Source organism: Thunnus maccoyii, chromosome 15 (genome assembly GCF_910596095.1).
Source record: "Thunnus maccoyii chromosome 15, fThuMac1.1, whole genome shotgun sequence".
Classification (NCBI taxonomy): Eukaryota; Metazoa; Chordata; class Actinopteri; order Scombriformes; family Scombridae; genus Thunnus; species Thunnus maccoyii.
The window spans coordinates 4717725-4739178 of record NC_056547.1 but is presented as its reverse complement, the minus strand read 5'-3'; the positions used below and the strand labels follow the sequence as shown (position 1 = coordinate 4739178).

Below are 21454 nucleotides of genomic sequence, written 5' to 3'. Positions count from 1 at the left end.
CCTTCATTGCATCTTAAAACAAATCAAGAGCTGTTTAAATCCATACAAATATAAAAAAAGAATAATAAACACTAAGACCGACCCAAAGCAATAACTTCATCAGATTAATTTATCAAGATTCTAAAATATCCCAAAACATCTGCAGCTTGAATGAAAAGATAAATAAATGAAGCTTTTTTTAGTCTTTATTCATCCAACTGCAAGAATCTTTATCTCATAGTACGAACAACTTAATTTTTCCAAAACAAGTGGAAACAAAATCTGCCAGTGCAGTGAGAATATTTATAAGAGATGAGTGTCTGAATGAGTAACGTCTTTAATTTACATTGGAAACAGGTTGAAATGCTCTTATTGCACTGGTAGATTTCTTCATGTGTTTAAAGAAAACAAAAGGACTAAAATCACATGATGAGAAGAAAAAGAAAAGAATGATGAAATTATTTTCAGTGCAGGAACAGTTTACTGAGCATGGATGTCCTTTTTTCAGCAACAATCTTCCAAATTATGGAAGAAAAAAATAATCCAAATTATTCCAAAACTGGCATAAAGACATAAAACATGACTCCACCTGCTGATAAACACAATGAGATATGTTTTGAAGCTCAGGAAGTACAGTTAGTGAAACTTCAGCTGAATAATTAACCTGTTTTGAAGTGTCTTCAAACTTTGTGACACTTTTGTCCCTCAGAGTCCGACCAGCATCAGATATGAAGAAACTTTCCTGTTTGCTTTAAATCATGTTGAATTAATTCATGAGTGAAAGACCAAATTACCCGATAACCAAGTGTAATCTAGAATAACCTATGATGTCCTTTAAAGTGTGACTCACTGAAGTATATTAGGACTGAAGGAATGATTAATGAGTTAATGCAAAGACAAATTTATGAATGAAAGTAGAAAAAGAAGATAATTTGTGAATGAGTTCATGCCTCGATGTTGCAAAATAACCCTGTAAAAACATAGAAAACTGATTAAAACGTCACATATTTACAAGAAAAGTCTTGACGCAAGAACATAATTTGTTTGTGTAGTGATTATTTTTTAAATGTCACACTTATTTGCATACCATTCTTGCTGCGTGAGCTAATAAACAACAGGGTGAATAAATTATGAATGGAAAAAAATCCCCACACGGTCCTACCTCAGCCTACCTCAGCATCATCCATCCCGTCTCATTTACCTCTCCTCACCTGGTTTCCTGCCAGTTATCCCAGCATCCTCTCTGCAGAGCTGATTAGAGGCCCCTTCCTGTAACAGAGGACAAGACAAGGACGACACACTCTCCGTCTGCCAGGAAAGCTCTTAGATTTAGTCGGGCTGGCCGAGGCAGAGAGGCTGCAGCTCGATGAAGACGGATGGTCTAATCCTCGGTGGGGAGAGAGAGAGGTGGGTTAAAACGAAGGCCTGCAAGGTGGCAGTTGCATGAGGAGTTTGTTTAACGAGATAATCAAAAAAAAAAAAACCAACCAAAAAACGCTGTGGTTTCTAGCTGTGTGATCTGCAAGTCAGCTACTGTTAAATTTTTATCATGTTAGTTTGACCTCTGAAGTCTTTTATTCCTTTATTACTGTTTGTTTGGCCTTGTGAGAGAGAGATTCAAACTCCACTGGCACCGAATAATGTCACAGTTATGCCTGAAAATGAGACATTTTCTCAATTAATCATTTTGTCTGTGAAATGTCAGAAAATAGTAAAAAGAAATGCTGGTTGTAACCTCTTAGAGACCACAGTGACGCCTTCAAATGTCTTGTTTTGTCTGACCAACAGTCCAAAATCCCCAAAAATATTCAGTTTACTATCACATATGGTGCCGAAGGCTTCCTATCATATGGACTGATGCTCATTTTCACCCATTTCTTCACAATTCCTTAGCAGGGATGAACCAGAGTAGAAAAAGTGACGGCTGAAGACTGAAATTATTATGTTTATGAGTCCATGTAACTCATGTTAACAATCTCAGTTCACTTGTGAAGAGAAACTAACCCAAAAAAACAAAAGTACAAGCAAATAAATTTACATTAAACTGTTTTATTGATGGTTTTGGTCACTTTGTCCCTCAGCAGGTTGTTATTGTTTTCACTAGAGGGCGTCACACAGCAGAGAACCAGCAGAGTGATCTTTACCTCTTCACCAAGGCTTTATTCTGTTACTGGACTCTGCACTTTGGTCACTGAACGCACACGTCAAATGTATTTGTGTTAGAGAGTTTTCCTCCACCTGACTGACTCCGATTCATCTCCGTCAAGACAGATGATTTATTTCAGCGGTGTTGTGTTGTGTGGATGTGGATTTTCTGTGGATAAAGTGGGCTCTGTTTTCTCTGTTTGTTCAGCCACAGTGCTCCTGCTAACTGGACTGTAAAGCCATAGGATGTCTCCTACTTCACTATATGGGCACTTTTTGGTCTGGTGCTGTTTTGCATGGTTTAGTTGAGGCCTGTTAGTTCCAGTTAAAGGAACCACAGCACACAATCATATCTTGATTGAAGACAACATTGTGCTTCCAACTTTGTGGTAACAGTTTAGTGAAGCCTCTTGGTCATATTGAGCTACTAGACATACCTTCAGTTGGATGTTAAATCAAAGGCGTGAACATACAAGCATGATTTGTGACATCACGACTAGTTTGGAGTCAATCATGTTCCAGTATGCAACGTATGCAAGTGTGACGTGGTAACTTGAAGCTTCCAGTAGAAGCTCATCCTTTGACATGAACAATATTTACATATTCATAGCCTTTCAATGAGGGAGAAGGAGTAGATGTAATTTTAAGGATTTTAACAAGGTAATTGCACTTTTTTTGTGGAAAAACCAAAACTAGTAATTAGTCAAAGCAGAATATTCTTATATGTCTTCAAACATCTCTGGAGAGGAGCTTTAGATTTTTATTGCCTTTCCTATATTACTGAAACTTACTGAAATATTTTATTTTATTTATATTTTTTTGCTGTATTTTAACCCTTTCATGCATGAATTATGATAACCTCAGTCAGGATTTTTTTTTTAGTGTTTTTATTCCCCTTTAGGCATGAAAAAAAAAATTGAACTTCATTTTTTTTTAAACATGGGATGACACACTAGAGTCCACTGTGTTGGCTGATGTGCAACTATATCATCAAAACCCCATGCATATCTAAGAAAACGGCTTTTGAATAGCTGTCCACTGTAGTGACCACCATGCATGAAAGGGTTAATACAGTATGTACAGTACTTTGAGCTGCATCTTATATATGAAACATGCTATAGGAATAATGCATATTAATATTTATTATAATGCTGCTGTGCACAAAGCCAGTCCCATAAAGAAATGGTTTTCCGATTTTTCAGACCTTCATCCAACATCGCTAATGTTCATGTAGCTGAACCTGCAGCCAGGTTCCAACATCTGGTGGAAAACATGAAACCAACAGAGTTTATGTCTCTGTAGTGCACTCATTTCTTCCTTGTCTGTTCCAAACAAACCAAAAATGCAAAAGTGCATCACTTGAACCTGAGGAGTTTTTTTCCCCCCCAAGAGACGCTACCAGACAGTTTAGCAAATGAAAAGCTGGGTGATGACAGTTTCAAAACAAATTTGACAGATGATCACATGCATATCCTACCACACTTTACTTTAGCTTCTATTTTACTGTAAGATGCAGATGTGAGAAGGCTGTGGAGGACTGTGTGTGTGAGACGTCCTGGTGGCTCAGCAGGTCTTATCACCCACTGCCGTCATCTAGACTCAAATCTGCTTCTTGACCTTTGTGTTGTGTCTTCTTCTTTATTTCTCCCACACCCACTGTCACATTCACTTTTTAATGAAGAGGAGATGCTATAAATGTCATCAGCTTTAAATTATAAAAGGTCGTCTCCATAAACAGTTTGAGCCTCCCGGGGGCGACTCAGATCCAATCATTTCATGGCAAAACAACAACAACAACAACACAATATGAAGTTGATTTCCTGCTTTTTGGATGCAGCTTTTTTGCTTTATCAGATCTTAATGAATATTTCTTTACACTGTAATTTTTTCCCCCTTGTTGTTTTAATGAATCCAGACGCTCTGTGTCCTGTCTTTACCCTTTTACCTGTTCAGACTTCCTGTCCAGCCTGCCAATGCCTGCTGATATTTGGATTTATTCGATCTGGCTGACTGCACGATGAGTAAACTGCCTTTTATTCACCAGTTGAAGGACCATATCTGCAAACAGCAACCTGCAGTTATTATGGGGGGGTCAATCAGCCATTTGTTTGTTTGCTAAATGTCTAAATCTGATGCCATGGTTTCAAGATATTTTCATTTCTTTTGCTAATCTCAGCCCTGTCATGTTACCTAATAAACTGCCCTGCCCACCCTCTCAATAACAGACTGCATAGATGTGTCAACAGAATATTAAAGCCTGTGAGTTATGATCTGTGTGAGTTTTGGCTTTCAGACTGATCATCCAGGAATAGACTTCAGTCTGCGAGAGACACACAGAGTTAGACGACACCGTCAGTCAATGCAACCGTTTCATTTGTCTTTATCGGCCTTTGGGAGCTGATCCCACATTCTCCATTCACTTTTACTGACATGAATCATGTAGTTGTTCATGAATTATTGAATTCTTTAGATGATCTAGTTACATGTTTGCCTTCACGAGGAGCTACACATTAAGTGTTAGTTTGGTGATTTGCAGGTCAAAATACATTTAGACTGTAAAGGATAGGCTCATAATTCTTCAGGTTCATATGAAAACAACAGTGAGGTGTCCATATGAACAGTGAAAAAGGTTCATCATTCCTCCTGTTTATACTGACCATTAGGAGATGTGCTTTCAATGTAAGTGACGAAGGACAACCCTAACCCTAACCGTAACCCTAAACCCTAAACCCTAACCCCATAACCCTAACCATAACCCAACCCTAATCCCTAATCCCTAACCCTAACCCTAAACAAAAGTCTTTTTGTGCAAAAGTTTATCTGAAGCGTATATGATGCTTCAGCAGTCCAGATTAGTCAAAATTATTGCATATCTTCCAAAGTTAGAGTCATTTTAGTGTGTTTTAGTTATGTTTCCCTCTTTTTGTTATAATCCTTCCACTGCAGCTCAACAGGGAAACACTATCCAGGGAAATACAAAGAGGAACCTTCAAACTAAAGAGACTGTAACTTAGTTATTAATCTTTACATAGCCACAAATAGATCTATCACCTCATCACTATGCATCCTGCAAACAGCTGTTTAAAAAAAGAAAAATAAGTAGCTCTTTCTCTCACTCGCTTCCAAAACAAATGCACGGGCGAGACAAGATCTTTACAACATGAGGCAGTGGTGCTCATGGGAAATGCAGTCTTTGTTCCGGGATAACACTACAGGGGTTGCTTCATCTCGGCCCCACAGAAACCAATTTCATTCTCCATTGTGGTTGATTTGTGCTGACATGTTTGATTTTTGGTGACCTTTGTGGCACTACTATACCTGCTGTAGCTATGCTGATGGTGAAAACACTGTTGCTGCAATGATGGGTACAACCAGAGAGCCCAAAATAAAAAATAAAGAACAGCAGTGCTTTATAGCTTTTTCACGTTAATCCTGGAATATAAATGAGTGTTTTACAGAGCAGGACAAGTCAGTGAATTTGTTGAGCTCTCTGTGGAAGTTTGGGAATATTAAGAAATATAATAAAATCACAAAATGTATTGTAAAACTGGTCTAGATGTAGATTATCAGCTCTATAAAACAGACTGAGGAGAGAAACAGCCTCGGGTCATAGACGAGCTCTGGCTCCATTGGGGAGAAAAAAAGTCATGAAAAAGTCTTTGAATTGAAAGCCAGAAACCAACACGTTCATACAGTCTGAGAAGCAGGAAGACAAATATCAGACAGCAGCGAGCAAGACTTGAATTACTAACCAGCTGTCTAACCACGGGGGTTGTCATAGCAACCAGATTCCCTCTTTTTGATAGAGCATGGTTGTGGCGGATCACGGGAATTATCAGTGCAGCTGGAATGCACCCTTGACCAATGACAATGCATTTCTGGAGCGAGGTATCTACAGTTACACCATAACATGCATGTGCACACACAAAAGGAAGCAGATTTATCTTATCCTGGTGTTTCACTGCTTTTCGTGGCTTTTCAAACATTCAAACCTTCAGTCACATTTTCTTTTCCAGACATTCTCACCCCTGATGGAGTTCTCCCTCCCCCCACGGCATCCTTAACTCCAAACGGCTCACCGTGTCGTCCTGCCAAATGTCACACCCCTTGACATATAGATTCTATATGAAGAGAGCTCATTCTTGGTGCAGGAGAAGGTTGGATGTCATATTTATAGGCTGACCTTTACTTCACCCTGCTCTGACTGACGTAAAAGAACTGTATATTCATCCAGCTGCGCTCGTCATCGCATGTACGCAGACACATGTACATGAACAGGTTTGAATCCTACATATGACTCATGTTGCTTATTGACAAAGGTGTGGACTTCAGACTTAAAAGGTTAAAGTCTGGCAATATTCTATATTTTTCTTCCTGTCAACAAACCCATGAAAATATGGCAGCACAGAACTGCCATAGTAGTAAAAAATATCAAGATTTTTCTCGTTTTAATGAGAAAATGTCGGGAAAATATGTATTTCATTATTATGAGATACATTTCTTATCAAAGTACATTTCATCCCATGGTTCTTTCTCTAAAATGAGACGCAGAATTATGAAAGAATTTTGGTGGTTTATGTCCGTTAGGCAATACCTACAATATGCTGCAACCATTTAAAGGTAACTAAGCTGGCAATATTCAATATTCTGAAAAACAGTCAACAAATTACATGAAGACACCAAAACCAACAATGAGTTGATCTACGAACAAGAAGCCTATTCCTCTGTGCCGTAGACCTCTGTTGTTGTCCAAAAACGATTAAAAACACGTCAATGAGCCACGCTGCTGCGCTGGGTAACGCTCCTTCATCACCATGAACACACACTGTAGTTTATTTTGTCTCACTTTAGAAAAAAAGATGTAATTTCTAATGTTCTTTCGTCATTAAAGGGGAACTCCACTGATGTTACACATCAAAGTGTATTTCCAGATTTCAAGATTGCTGCTGCATATGTGTAAAAAGTACTATAAAGCCTTTTGTGTCTCTAGAGGGAGCCGTGTGAAATCTGATAAACTGCCTCATGTGATGTCACTTGAGTCAGCGTCGGTTGGGGGCTGATAAATCTGGGGGGCTGTGGCGTTAGAAAGAAGTGACGTTACTGCTGGATGCTAGCTGCTCCAGGCTACATTAGCCGCTACTAGCATAACACAGCAGAATCTTAAAACTGAACCGTCAGCGGTTGAGTTGCATTGTGGGTAATGTAGGCGCCAAGTTTTGACAAGGATGGAGAATGTGTGGAATAAAAAATTTGGAATCTCTGCTTCTGCTTCGTTGATTTTGATCGTCATGAATCTGACTGTGTTAAAGGAGTGTAACGCTAAATCGGTGCGCAGTTTCTCTGTGCCTGCATGTACTGAAGTCATTTCCATTGTTGGTAGAAGATGATTATCAGACCCGGCAGACCACCAGGTATCACAGAACAACACTCATTTTGGCCAGAAAGTGAAAATTCTTCTTCAAAACAACTTTCCCTCAATCACTGATATCAGCTTTTCCTTCATACATACGTTTATGATACATAAACGTGGCAGATGAGGCTTGAAACAGAGCATTTAAAAGTAGCCGTGACATAATTAGTATTGATTACCAAGTCTAATAACACCCAGCAGATGTAAAATAATATTTTATTGCTGTGTGAAAAAAAAAATCACTTATAGTTTCCTGTTTAAGTTATAAAGTCGAGCTTAATGACTTGTGGAGGGATAGAAACTAGAATGACCGGTGCAGCCAGAAGCATGTGTGAAGTGAACCTGCCATGACATTTCCTCTCCACCTCCTCTCTGTGCATGCTGTGCTTCACGTAGCAAAAGTCTCCACAGCAGCTCATGACCAGCAGACCCACAGTGTCATACAGTGAACATGAGACTGGACACGGAGCGGGGGGGGGGGGGGGGGGGGGGGGGTGGGGGTGGGGGGGGGGGCGAGGGGGAGTGAGGGGGGGCTGCACAGTGCTGATTTTAGACTGAGGACCAAGTTAAAAGATCAATTACATTCCTGTGAACTCACACTTGTTAAACTTTGCATATAAATATGTACTTGTGTCGTCAATAATAGTCTTTGTTTATTAATCGGTGGCTACTTTTTTGTGCTTGTTGCAGCTAAACGGAGATTTGACAGAAACAATCTGAGAACAATGCAGCTACAGTGATGGATGTGTACTGTGTACAAGATGTGAATAAATTAACAAATATGTGTTGGCAGTTCTGTTCTGCAGTTTCTTGAAATAGCAAAATACCTGTTTGAGGTTATTTTGAAGCAGTGACTTCATGTCCAACACAGAACAAGTTTGCTTTTCTGTAAAATGTCCCACAGTCTTTGTCCAACAGAAATCATAATGTGTAGTTTTACAGAGTGACACAGTGTAACTATTTACAACTGTCTTCAACATGTTAAAGCAATAAATACAAACAACATAAACAGATTAAGACAATTGATAACTGTTATACACATAAAGCTCGGAAGATACCTGCTGAATTATTTTTAGAATAAGCTTAAGACATTATTTGAATTTAGCTTTTAATTAGTTTTGTGTGTGTGTGTTTTTAATTGTTTTTGTGATATTTGGCTACACAAATAAACTTGAAACTTGAAACTGTCACATGATCAGAGTAGAGATACAAAATATCCAGTATCCAGTTTTAAAAAAGCAAACGGTATTCAGTTAAGATGCACACATAAGTTTTATTTACCCAAACTCTCTTAAATAGAATAAAAAACACAATATATTTTAAAGGAAACATGCATCAAGTTTCCAGATCACTTAAAATTGACTTCTATTCACCAACTGTCATCAACTCTGATGATGTAAAGTCCTTCTTTACATTGTTCCAGGTGCTGTTGGTGCAACTGCAGGTGTCCATATGAACAGTGAAAGAGATTTTCCTCGCTGTAATCATTCCTCCTGTTCATACTGGATATCAAAAGATCCCCTTAAAATGTGCTTACAATGGAAGTGATGGAGGCCAAGTCTGAGTCGGGACTTTGGCACTAAAAAGACTGTAACGTTGAAAGATATCTACTTGATTTGACTCATTTGGACGCTGAAGCTTCATATTAGCTTCAGATAAACTTTTAAATACATTTTTGCACAGAAGGAGGACTGTGGATTTTGTTCTCCATCATTATGAAGGGATCTTCTAAAGGTCAGTATGAACAGGAGGAATGATTACAGCAAGAAAAACATGTTTCAATGTTCATTTGGGACCTGACTGTTATTTTAAGACAGACTTGAAAAATTGTGAACTCATCCTTTAAAATATTAAAGATATTGTGATGTGTCACCACACCTTTGATTCTTTAATATAAACAAAATAATAAAGTATATCTGAAAATCACCACCTTACAGTATGTCGTCACTCGCGCTGTCGCCTAGCAACCACATTGTTTCCACATGCTCGTGGACTACTTTGCTCGGCGGATGAATAATAGGCTATTTAATAGAAAATAGACCTTATAGTGAGGGAGTAAAAGAAAAGGAGACACTAAGAGCGGTGATACCGAAGCTCAGATGAGTTTTTAGGAGGTCTAATTCGTATCTCAGCTGCTGTAAAACCGCCTATAAACCTCTTGACTGGAGTCTTAAATAAACTCTTTGACAGGCAGCTTCAGGCGACCTTGACGTGCGGGCGGGCGGGGGCGTGGCCCGGCGGCGCGCAGCGGGGATAAATTGCGGTGATCACCTCTGCTCGTCCCCGCTCTCACTTCTTCCCCCCGAGGACAGAACTGACCGAGGTGCCTTCACAAACGGTACTTTTTCTTATTTTCTTCTCTTCAGCTCTGATTGTTTGACTGCAGGTGCAGAAACGGCGCGATAGAAAAGAGTTTTTATACTTTAGTGTTGGTTTGACGCGCTGATCTGAGCGACAGCTGGAAGACAAACTGCTTTAAAAACACCTGTAAACTCCTGAAACTTAGACTTTTATGGTTCTTCAGTGGTTGTTCAGTCAAGTTTCATCTTGCAATTCTTCTAATCTGGGTTTCTGATCATGCATATGCTGTTAAAAAGTTGTTTCTTGTGGAAAATGCTGATTTTAGATTTTTAAATTTTAAGTATTTCTGCAGTTTCTATTTAAGGAGTGCATTAATTTGAGGATTTGTCTTTGGATTCATTGCTGCCTTGCTCTCCATCTTTGCATGATTTGTCTGTTTTGTGTTTTTAATTTTGTTTTTGGATGATATATTCATTTATTTTGTTCCATTTCTGTCCCTTCCAGTGAGGACTAGACCATATCAGGCAAAATGGTGAAGATTGGAATCAACGGGTGAGTTGATGCTTTTTGATTTTTGATCTAGTTAACTTTATTTGCACAGCTCAATATCACAAATTACAAATTATCCCCAGGGGGCTTTACAGTCTGCACAGCAACACAACATCATCTATTCTGAGACCCTTGATTTGGATATGGAAAAACTCTCATCATTTTGTGTAGTGATATGATATGAATAACTGATTCTCCAGAGATGTTAATCTGTCTCTCATTGGGGGGGCAGTAGATATTATGTGGCACTGGAAAACTTTAAAGTTCTCCTTCAGACATCTAAAAAAAAATACTCCATTAAAAAAGTTAAATTACTTTAACTACTTTCAAATTCTTAAAGTTCCCATCCAGACAAGTTTTATCACTTTGCTTTGAATAAAAAATTTTTCAATAAGGTTTAATCCACAGTATCCCTTTGTCATTGGGGGGAAAAACAGAATCTATGAATAGTTAAACATTCATTTCAAAAGGCTCCAAATTAGCTGTGACGTCACATATCCTGCTCGTACACACAACACATCTTCTTGGTTTTAAGGTGAAAACAAACTGCACGTACGTCGTTCTGCACAGAGAAGCTCAAACATCCAACTGAAGTAACTTTAAAGGGGATGTTGCAGAGGTAGATGCTTCTGCAGGAGTCTGTGCTGTCTGATTATTTAGTCTATGAAATTTTTTTTTTTTTAAATGGTGGGAAAAAAATGGCCGTCACAGTTTCCCAGAGCTCGAGGTTTATCTCCAACCGTCGTGTTTTGTCACTCTGCCATCTGCACTCTCAGACGTTTACGAGCTGAACTAACATTTTGATTCCTTGGGAAAACTATTTATTCGGGTGGCAGCGATGATGATGACGACGATAGATAAATTCTCTGTGTGTGTGAAGAAACTAAACACGTCGGCATCCTGTGACTCGGGTATCCTTTAGCTCACTAAGTAGACATTCGATGTATCAAATAGGTGTGGAAATGCTGCACCGGATACACAAGCTCTCCGCACCATCTTTACATTCTGAGCTTTCAGCTGCTGCTCTGATCCGGAGCGACGTGACGTGAGAGCAGCAGAAGAAAAGACTCGGTTCCCTTCATCACTAATAAATCACTAAGTATTCAGCAGTTGACAGTGTGTAAAGGTCACGGAGCTACAGGACCCCCAACCGTGTTCTTATGACCTTTTTGAATGATTATCTTTAGAAGAGATAAAGAGTTGTTTTTTTTTAATTTACTTGAAGATAAGAACATATTGGAGAGTTCAGGAGACACTGGAAAGGAGAGATGACCTGATTTTCCTTTTGTAGAGTAATTAAAATGTATAATTTTAACTAATTATTTTGTCTTGATGAATCATTAAGTCTATAAACCATCAGAAAAACTGTCAATCACAATTTCCTGGAGCCCGAGATGATGTCATAACATGTCTGAAAACACGACTAACAGTTGAAAACCTGAAAATAATCAATTTATTTGAATGTAAGAGAAGAAAAAGCAGCAGATTCTCACCAAACACCAAAAGTTTTGCAAGTTTTTTTTCTTGAAAAATGACTTAAACTATTTATCAGCTGCCTGTTGCAGCTTTACTTCTCAGATGTGGTTGAGAACCAAAGTGTTAATAGACCAAAAGCAGAAAAAAGTAAGTTTTAAATCATAAATACATGTTGTTTTAATACATTAAACACATTTAAAGTAACATACAAACATTAGAATTGTTAAATTTCAAAATAAAATGCTTTTTTACATATTTGTAGGTGTAGAGCAGCGTTGCATCTAACATTCATTTGCATTATTGATTAATCTGCAAACTTTTTAATTTTTTTTCTATAAAATGTCAGAAAATATTGAAAAATGGCCGTTACAACAGGCCAAAACCCAAACAGTCAGTTTACTATCATGTATTAAAAGTTAAAAACTGCAAATTTGTGGCTTTTATTATTTGATTAGTTGGCTAATCGTTGCGTTTTTGTATTTATTTCCTGCTGAAATGAGCTGCAGCTGCACCTGAGTATCTTTATGAAACTCTGTTGTTGAAGTGACAGAGCAGACCAGTAGTCTGGACCGGACCCGTCTATTCTCTGGTTATTTATAGTCGCGGTGCTGCTGTGGTGTCACGGATGGCGTCCTCTCTCTCTCTCGCTCTTCCACACCCTTCAAACCCCTCCAATCCCCTCTCAGCCTGCTATCGCTGCTCTCCTCAGCTGTCACATTCCTTTTATTCCCCCCCCCCTCCTCCCCCCTCGTCTATTTTTAATCCTCTAACCTTTCCGTTGAAGTTCAGAGATCATCCGACCGGCGGTTTATGGATGCCGCTCAGAACAAGATCACCAGTGAAACATTTTTCTCCTCCGTCAAGCAGCTGCTGCCGAGCCGCGGGGAGATTTAGTTCCTCGATTCTGGCCTCGTACCAACACCAACACTGAGCCTCAGAAACAGAAGACGGGCTCCGGTCCATCTCGGCCTTCTGACTGCTTAGTGGCGTCCCAAAGCTAATCGAGAAGAACACTTTCCTTCATGCTCTTCTTTTATATGAAGGAAGGCAGAAATGTAGTCTAAGACGTTATAATAAACCAAACCAGGCTTCAGGTAAAGTCTCTCTCTGGAGTTTTACATGTTCTTCCAGTGGTTGAATATTAGAAATACTCCTGCAAATGCTCTTGAGCAAAGCAGAACAGGAGTTAGGTACTGAGGTCTGCTGCCCATAAATATGTAGAATGGTTAAAATACAAAAGTTTCCTCATTGGGATTAAAGTAAAATGCACTGCAGCTGCAAATAATACTTTTATTTTGAAATTGTCAGTCATCTAGTCGTCAGATTATTAGTCTTCCTACTCTGTGACGTCCCTGAAGTCTGAGACAAGACTAAAAAAACACCACTAGAGTGAAAACCTCACCTGACAATTCTCCACAAAACCCATGAAATATCACTCTTCACTTCCGTTTTTAAATCAATTTATTTTTACAAAACTGCAAATATTTCCGTTTGAAATCAAAGTCAAGACGTGCAGCAGCGACCGTCCGCCGTCTTGTTAGCGAACACTAGCCTACTTCCTGAAGCACCTTGACCCTCGACCTTTCTGTAGATAGACGCGGTATGCAGAGTGTGTGATTGTCTCTGTTGCAGGGTAAAGTTTGAAACTGTCCCATGAGAACATACAGTAAGTATGTAATGTGACTCCTCAGTGCTGCAGACATGAGATGTTACATAACAGGAGTCAGTCAGTGTCAGAAGACCTGAAGGATAAAGTTTATTATGACAGTGATGGGTCTTCATCTCTTTGATCTTTATCATATAGTTTCTTCTCTTTTTTTCTTTGTCTCTTTGTGGTGCTGCATTTTCTTTCATTCATTCATTCGACCTTTATTTATATGGGGGGTCCAATGAGAGCTTTTGCATCAGCACACTATCTAAACAAGACAGGAAGTGTCGCAAAGCAAATACAAACATTAAGAAATTTTCAAAATGCAAATAAAAGATAAGGATACAGTGGTTAGAGGATAAGAACAGGAGTAAACCAGCACTAAATACATTTGAATGCATCAATAAGGAATAAAGACCAAGTTAACTGTAAGATCTACACTCACATCAGAAGGTTTATAATTCATCTTTTATGACTCGGATGTCGGTCACATGACTTGGATTCAGTTTTAAGAAAGTTTGTACTGTATTTAATAATAATAATAATAATAATAAAACACTGAAATGAGTCATTTTCCTCTCAAATGTAGCAAAGTTGAGACTATAAAGTGGCATAAAATGTAAATACTCAAGTACAGTTTAGAGGTACTTGTACAGTACTTGAGTAAATGTACGTAGTTTTTACACATTTTTGCTTTCCATTAAATTATATTTTCTGATAAACATGAAGTTTTATTCCTCTACATGTGTGGAAGCTCTTGAGTAAAGGCGTCACTGCTTCAGCTGACGAATGTGTTAAATGAGTTTGTCCTGTTTTTCCTCTGGGGCACCAGGACACTCGTCCTCTGTGTCCCAATTTCATGCAACATACTAACAGTTTTATTTTAATCTTCATAGTTTACTGTTTTCTGCAGTTTAGTTTAGTTTATACAAGAAATCAACAAACAGGAAATGATGCAATATGTGCGCCATGCAACAAAAAGAAGAAAAAGTCTAAAGTTCAGTAGTTGTTATTGTTTTCTAAGGTGTTTCTGTAGCTGTTTCACTATAATCCACTACTAGTTTTTAATTTGGTCCGGCTGTGAGCAGCTCGTCCATTTCCTTCGCATTGCATGATGGGAGAATAGTGTCCATCAACAGCACAATCTAAATGAACAGCTCTACAGTCCAACTGTTTTAAGTAAACTTAGTTTTTATACTGTTAATTTTCAAAAGCTGCACGCTTCACAATGTGAGTGACGTTGCACATCCAGTGACTGAGGTCTGTTTAACCTGCCTGGTTCAGTACGTGTTGTCTCTTCTTGGGGGGGGGGGGGGCAGGCGTCGTCTTCTGTGTGACAGAAAGCGTCAGCAGGTGCTGCGTGACTGCAGCAGCCTCGTCTGTACTCTGATAAAGGTTACACAGTAACTTCATATCAGACGGCCATTATTGCTGCTGTATGGACACAAAGCAGGCAAACATACACACTTCACCAGCTGAACTTTACTTATGTGGCAACTCTGTACTTTTGGTTGAAATCATTTGTTGGAAGACTGTGGAAACATGAACATACATGAAACTTGGGTTTTTCCAGTCAGACAGTAGCAAAGTTGCAAAACCAAATCAGGATTTTGGAGCATCTCCTACTAAAGAAATGATATGAATGTTAACTTATCAGCAGTCAGTTGCAGGATTCATTTACAACACTAGAGCTCATATCTTCCCTTAAACTGCCCTTAACAGCCAACGTATTAATCTCTGAATGTCCTCAAGGATTCAAACACGGCTGTTTATTCCACACTAGTTTATCAGGAAACAACCTGTGTGGTTCTTCTTGCAGTGGATTTCTACTTTCCCGCCTCGTTGCACCGCTGTTTGACCTTTTTTGAAGCCAAGACTGCATCAGGGAGGTCATGTCGCCCTCTTCCACATGACTGTGCTTCCTCTTCTCTCACTATAATCTCCAGTTAAATTAAGGGTAAAGAAATCACCTGCTTATGTCTTTCCTCGTCCTTCTATCAGACGATCTCTGCGTTATCAGACAGCCCCTGCAGCTCTTCTGGATGAAATTGTCAGTGAAGTGGTTAATTTGTAAAGTCTGTTCTGCTTCTGCCCTCCGTTTGCTCCCCTCTTCGGTTTCAGGCCCCTCGCTGTTTTGACCCGCTGTGACGGCAGCCATATTAGGCGTAAACAGGCTTTCGGCTGCCGGTGCCAACTATTGTCATCTTCAGTCAAGGTTGGCAGGCCTTGTAAGGCCCGGCGGTCCTCCGGGGTCGACTCCCGTCTTAGGCTGGGCTTCAGTGTCACCTGCTGGTCGGAGAGGGGACGGTGTGGTGTGAAGTAGATGCAGCAGTTCAGTACATAAAGCTGCTGAGAAGGAAGATAAAACAGGTTTTTAAATGATTAGGAGGGAAATAGATCTGTTTGAACTAATCAAAGGCTCGGAGCCAGAGGCAAACTCAACAGAAAAAGACAAAAGACTTTACATTACATATCAAATTACACCTTTTCTTCCTGCAAGACCTTTTAATTCTACTACATTTCAAAGCTCCAGAAACTTTAAAAATGAAGTATCTCCACGTTTCACATCAACTTTGAATTTTCTTAACTGTTAAACTATCATAAAGTGGCGTCTTTACACGCCGACTCATGAAATCACGCTGATTTTTTTTTTTTTTTTTTTTTTTTTTTTTTTTTTTTTCCATCTCCGTTGTGACCGTGTCCTTCCTGTGTTTTTCAGATTTGGACGTATCGGCCGTCTGGTGACCCGTGCCGCCGCCTCAGGAGGCAAGGTCGAGGTCGTGGCCATCAACGATCCCTTCATCGACCTGGACTACATGGTGAGAGGACCGTCTGTCCGTCTGTCTTTGCTCGCTTGTATCTGACGAACTGTTTCATTCCAAACTGTTCGGACTCGGTTGAGATGTGGACGAGTTTAAAGGATTAAGACAGGAAGCCGATATGAAGTGTAGCTGCTACACTGTGCAACATCTTAAGACCTTTTATATTCTTATTAATCTCATCCCATCCTCCTCTCCTGCAGGTCTACATGTTCAAGTATGACTCCACTCACGGCGTGTGGAAGCACGGAGAGGTGAAGGCCGAGGGCGACAAGCTGGTCATCGGCAACATGCACATCATGGTCTTCCACGAGTACGTACTCCTCCTCCTACTTTTTTTTATATTGAGTGTGAGTCCAGATGTTGTCTAAACTCTCTTCTACATGTGATTTACCTGCAGGAGAGACCCCGCCAACATCAAATGGAGCGATGCTGGCGTCGATTACGTCGTGGAGTCCACCGGTGTGTTCACCACCATCGAGAAAGCCTCTGTAAGTTTGATTTTGTTTATTTTATGTCAGAACTTAAGAGGACTTTAGCAGCTACATTTGTTTTAATCTCAATATGACACCTCCTGACCTTTGCCCTCCTGTGTGTCCGATAGGCTCACCTGAAGGGCGGTGCTAAGAGGGTGGTGATCTCTGCCCCCAGCGCTGACGCTCCCATGTTCGTTATGGGCGTCAACCACGAGAAGTACGACAACACCATGAAGGTTGTCAGGTGAGTCTCTGCTGATTAGGAGTCATGTTTTGGATTTTTCATTGTCACAGATGTTTCTTTTTTAGTTCATTTCATTCATTTAATGACGTCCTAGATTCATAATTAGAAGTGAGACGTTTCTGTTCGGCTGCAGTGACATCATCTCGTCTTCTTGTTTGTGTTTTTCAAACCTGGCGAGGACAGACGTAAACATCTAGATGCTTTCGTTGCTGCCAGAATAAATGTCGAACCAAGATCATTGCTGAAAATATATTCCAAGCGTCTATTATGTTAACTTTGTATCGTTTTGTCTATCTCCATAGCAACGCTTCCTGCACAACCAACTGCCTGGCTCCCCTCGCCAAGGTCATCAACGACAACTTTGGCATCGTTGAGGGTCTCATGGTAAAGACTGCAGACATTTAACTGATTAAAAAAAATTACACACTGCAGTAACGCAGCTGCTCCGGCTTCATTTAATAGCAGGTTTCAGTTTGACACAGGAAGTAAAAAAACATTCAGGGACACTTGACTTTTCAGCACTTTTAGTTTAAAGACTGATTCCAACTAACTGTTTCCATTATTTGATTTTTTTTTATTAATAATTAAATTAAACTGCTTCCTGACTGGCAGCCAAAAACTCATTTTTAACATTTTTAATCACATATATAAATATCATGGATCTTTCCTCTCTTGTCTGCTCCCTCCAGAGCACCGTCCACGCCATCACCGCCACACAGAAGACCGTTGATGGTCCCTCCGGTAAGCTGTGGAGGGACGGACGCGGTGCCTCCCAGAACATCATCCCCGCCTCCACCGGAGCCGCCAAGGCCGTGGGCAAGGTCGTCCCCGAGCTGAACGGGTAAGTGTCTTCTGATTTTCCTCGAGCAACTTGAGCACGTTTAGCAGTTAATGGAAAAACTGTTCACACTCGGGGGGGAAACTTCACAGAAGTAGGCTTTCAAATACAGCTAGCACAGGGACAGACTGCAAGTTTAATGCTGCCTGACCTTTTAACCTCTCAGGAATATTTCCCTGCAGTAATCAGCCAGCAGTGGTGGAAGAAGTACTCAGATCCTTTACTTAAATAAAAGTACAGATGTAATAATGCTGCATTATGAATTAAAGTCTTATGAAGTCCAGCAGAATGTACTTAAGTATTAAAAGTTAAAGTACTCGTTTGGCAGAAAATTGGACCCTGGAGGTGGAGCTTCTTTATATACAGTGTCCTTCAAAGGGTCACAGAATAAATCTGAAGGGTTGTGAGATGATTTTATGAGGAAGGAAAGAAGGAAAAAAGTCTCTTTTTTTTTTTTTTTTTTTTTGGACTTTTCTGTGTTGGATCATTTGTTTTGAGAGGTGAGTTGTATCTTTTAGAAGTTTAGAGGGGAAATATATCTTTGTAGCTGCTAACAACTCAAAGACATCTGAAACATGATGATGAATCACAACACTGCTTTTATATTAGAGGTCACAAGACCAAAAAGTTAATTATGTTGTATTTTATAAGCTTATGATGTTTCATCTAAAATCTCAATCTTTTAAGTCACTAAAGCTGTCAAATAAAAGTTAAAGTACAATATTTCCCTTTTTAAAATATGATGGAGTGTTAAGTTGCATAAAATGGAAATGCTCAAAGAGCTGCACTTCTTTCCTCCTCTGGTCTTTGGACTTTAAGGGGAATAAAATCATCAGTTAATATAAAGTCTCATGAACTCTTCACTTTGGGTTTGACTCTTGGATTTTTTTTTTTTTTTTCTTCCAGCAAACTGACCGGTATGGCTTTCCGTGTTCCCACCCCCAACGTGTCTGTTGTTGACCTGACTGTCCGTCTGGAGAAGCCCGTAAGTATCTCTGATCATCTGAAGCTTTACATCAGTTTAACCAGGACGCTGCTTTACTTTAGAGCCAATAAACAGCTGATAATTTACTTTTTCTACCCTCATACTGTATAAAAACACATGTGATCAAGCTGAAATATTTAGGTAAATTATTAGTCAAAAAAAGCCAACAATTGTTTCTCTTCTTTTTTTTTTTTGTTAATGGTCTTGCTGCTCTCATTATGATTTCACTTCATCTTCCTTTCTTTCAGGCCAAGTACGACGACATCAAGAAGGTTGTGAAGGCCGCCTCTGAGGGACCCATGAAGGGAATTCTGGGATACACAGAGGACCAGGTACAAAAACACACATCACACATTGATGATGTGGGTTTGTGGTGGGTTTGTGTGTAGCGTCACACATGAGCCAATAGATGGCAGCACGTCTCCAAATTAAGCAGCAGCATCAAAATGTCTTCTGAGGAAATGAAAGCTGCATGAATCTGAATCTGTAGATATTTATACTTTTATATTTATTTAAAAAATCAGGTCTGTTTAATCAAGAATCATCTGCTCTGCCAAATATTTATGTCATAAACACTCGCCTGAGACTATAAGACTAAGTATAAGTGTCATAATTAGCTATATTTAAAATGTATTTATGCATGTATAAACACTTATTGATCGATCTCCTCTCCTGTCTGCTCTCAGGTTGTGTCCACAGACTTCAACAGCGACGCTCACTCCTCCATCTTTGACGCCGGCGCCGGCATCGCACTCAACGAGCACTTCGTCAAGCTGGTCTCATGGTGAGTTAACGATGTCCAGAGTAGCAGGATCATTCATGTCTCTGTCTGTAGGTATAAACACCGATCCATATTTAGCAACGTCAGCTGAGCAGAGTTTATATATCACTGAGGAGGAGGAGGAGGAGGAGGAAGAGTTCCCAGCATTCTTAAGCTGGTGAAACTATTTAGAAGCTAAAAGTTCTTTCCATCGCTGTCCTGTTGTATGAGTGTGTGGATCATTATGTGAAAATGACAATTTGACACTTGTCTATTTTGTTAAGTGTTGTACAATGAATTACATGGATTTAAATGGAAAAATGGATCATCTCCAGTAGTGACCTTATGTTTATGTTAAAGGATCAGTTCATTTTTTTTCCTCTTTACTATAACATCATCCTGTTCATACTGACCATTAGAAAATCCCTGCAAAAATGTTCCTAAAAAGTGTATTTGAAGATAATATGAGGCATATGTTTCAATGTTAGTCTTTTTAGTGCTAAATTCCCTCTTTTTGTCACAATCCTCCCACTGCAGCTCAACAGGGAAACACTGTCTGAGGAAATATAGAACTAAAAAGACTTTAACTGTGGAAGATATCCACTTTATATGAATAACTCAGGCTGCAGAAGCCTCATATTATCTTCAGATGAATGTTAAAGTAGCGGTCAGTATGAACAGTTGGAATCATTACAGCAAGAAAAACATGCGTCAATGTTCATATGAGAACTTATCGAGATGTAAAGTAGAAAAACTAGTCCTTGTGGCCTATTTTTAGTTCTGATATTATTTATTATTATTGAAAACTGAGAATTAAAGAGTCACAGTTTCAGTCCTCTGAAAAGAACAATATCTCATGCACATTAATAAAACAATGAATAATGAAATATAGTGAACTTCCACACTCTGTCAGCACAAAATGTATTAAAGAGGCAGCTACATATTCAGTCACAGCTCTCTGTGAGACACAAATGAATATAAAACAAAAATGTAGCTGCTGTTGCTTTAATAAAGTTTGTGCTGACTGTGCAAGAATCCACTACTCAGATATAATTCACCCAGTCATCCATCCAGTTTCATAAAACCTGCACACAGTCATTTTTCTTTTTTAATGTCCATCTACAGACACACATCCATTAAATCTCTTGTTTGTCTGCAGGTACGACAATGAGTTCGGTTACAGCAACCGTGTGTGCGACCTGGTCCAGCACATGTTCACCAAGGAGTAAAGTCTCTCCTCGACCGCTCATCTCTCTTACACCATGATGCAGTGTTCCTTCCCATGATCCCCCTCTTCCTTTCACCTGTAACTGGATGCCACGCCATCCGCTCCGGGAGCAAACTCTTCTACAACAAACGTCTATCTGATAATAAATTAAGCCTTTTTATAAGATAAAGTCACCTCTGTTCTGTCCAGCAGTGAGGACTGCAGCAGGCTTCGTTCGCTGCATATGTACAGATGTTTTTTTTCCATCACTGAACTGTATTGTACTGAATGGTCTTGTTGCACTCTACATGCACAGTGGCTCCTTTGCACTTAACATGATAATAAAGTCCTCAGTTTGTGGAAAGACTTGCATATTTCCTTGTATGGAAGCATCTGCATGTGTGTGTTCAGGTTTTTCTTTAGTTACTCTTCATTATTTTCATTAATTAGTGAAAAATATTTAGTTTAAGCATCAGGCTTTTCTGTTAGTGACATGAGTCTGTATATATAAAGTATAATTAAGCAGTTTATCTATCTAACATTAGACTGAAATCCAGATCCAAATGTAGTTAAAGTATTGCAGTAAAAGTAGTGGTTTGGTCCCTCTGACTGATATA

The 21454-nt window shown here is 39.4% G+C and overlaps 1 protein-coding gene across 1 annotated transcript; it reads left to right on the top strand.

Annotated features, from left to right (window-relative positions):
* Positions 1-9768: 9768 nt before the first annotated feature.
* On the top strand, positions 9769-21201 carry LOC121913571 (glyceraldehyde-3-phosphate dehydrogenase). Its single transcript, XM_042436237.1, has 12 exons — positions 9769-9872; positions 10340-10387; positions 16228-16327; positions 16531-16640; positions 16728-16818; positions 16932-17047; positions 17350-17431; positions 17737-17888; positions 18792-18870; positions 19119-19202; positions 19557-19654; positions 20790-21201. Exons 2-12 carry the CDS (start codon positions 10365-10367, stop codon positions 20857-20859), a joined length of 1005 nt encoding a protein of 334 aa, XP_042292171.1. The 5' UTR covers positions 9769-9872; positions 10340-10364; the 3' UTR covers positions 20860-21201.
* Positions 21202-21454: the final 253 nt, after the last annotated feature.

Bases quoted from the DNA above. Each gene is read 5' to 3' on its own strand.
- LOC121913571 (XM_042436237.1), top strand. From the start codon at position 10,365: ATGGTGAAGATTGGAATCAACGG. The intron at 16,328-16,530 runs GTGAGAGGACCG...CCTCTCCTGCAG, and splicing joins TCATCGACCTGGACTACATG to GTCTACATGTTCAAGTATGA. The intron at 16,641-16,727 runs GTACGTACTCCT...ATTTACCTGCAG, and splicing joins CACATCATGGTCTTCCACGA to GAGAGACCCCGCCAACATCA.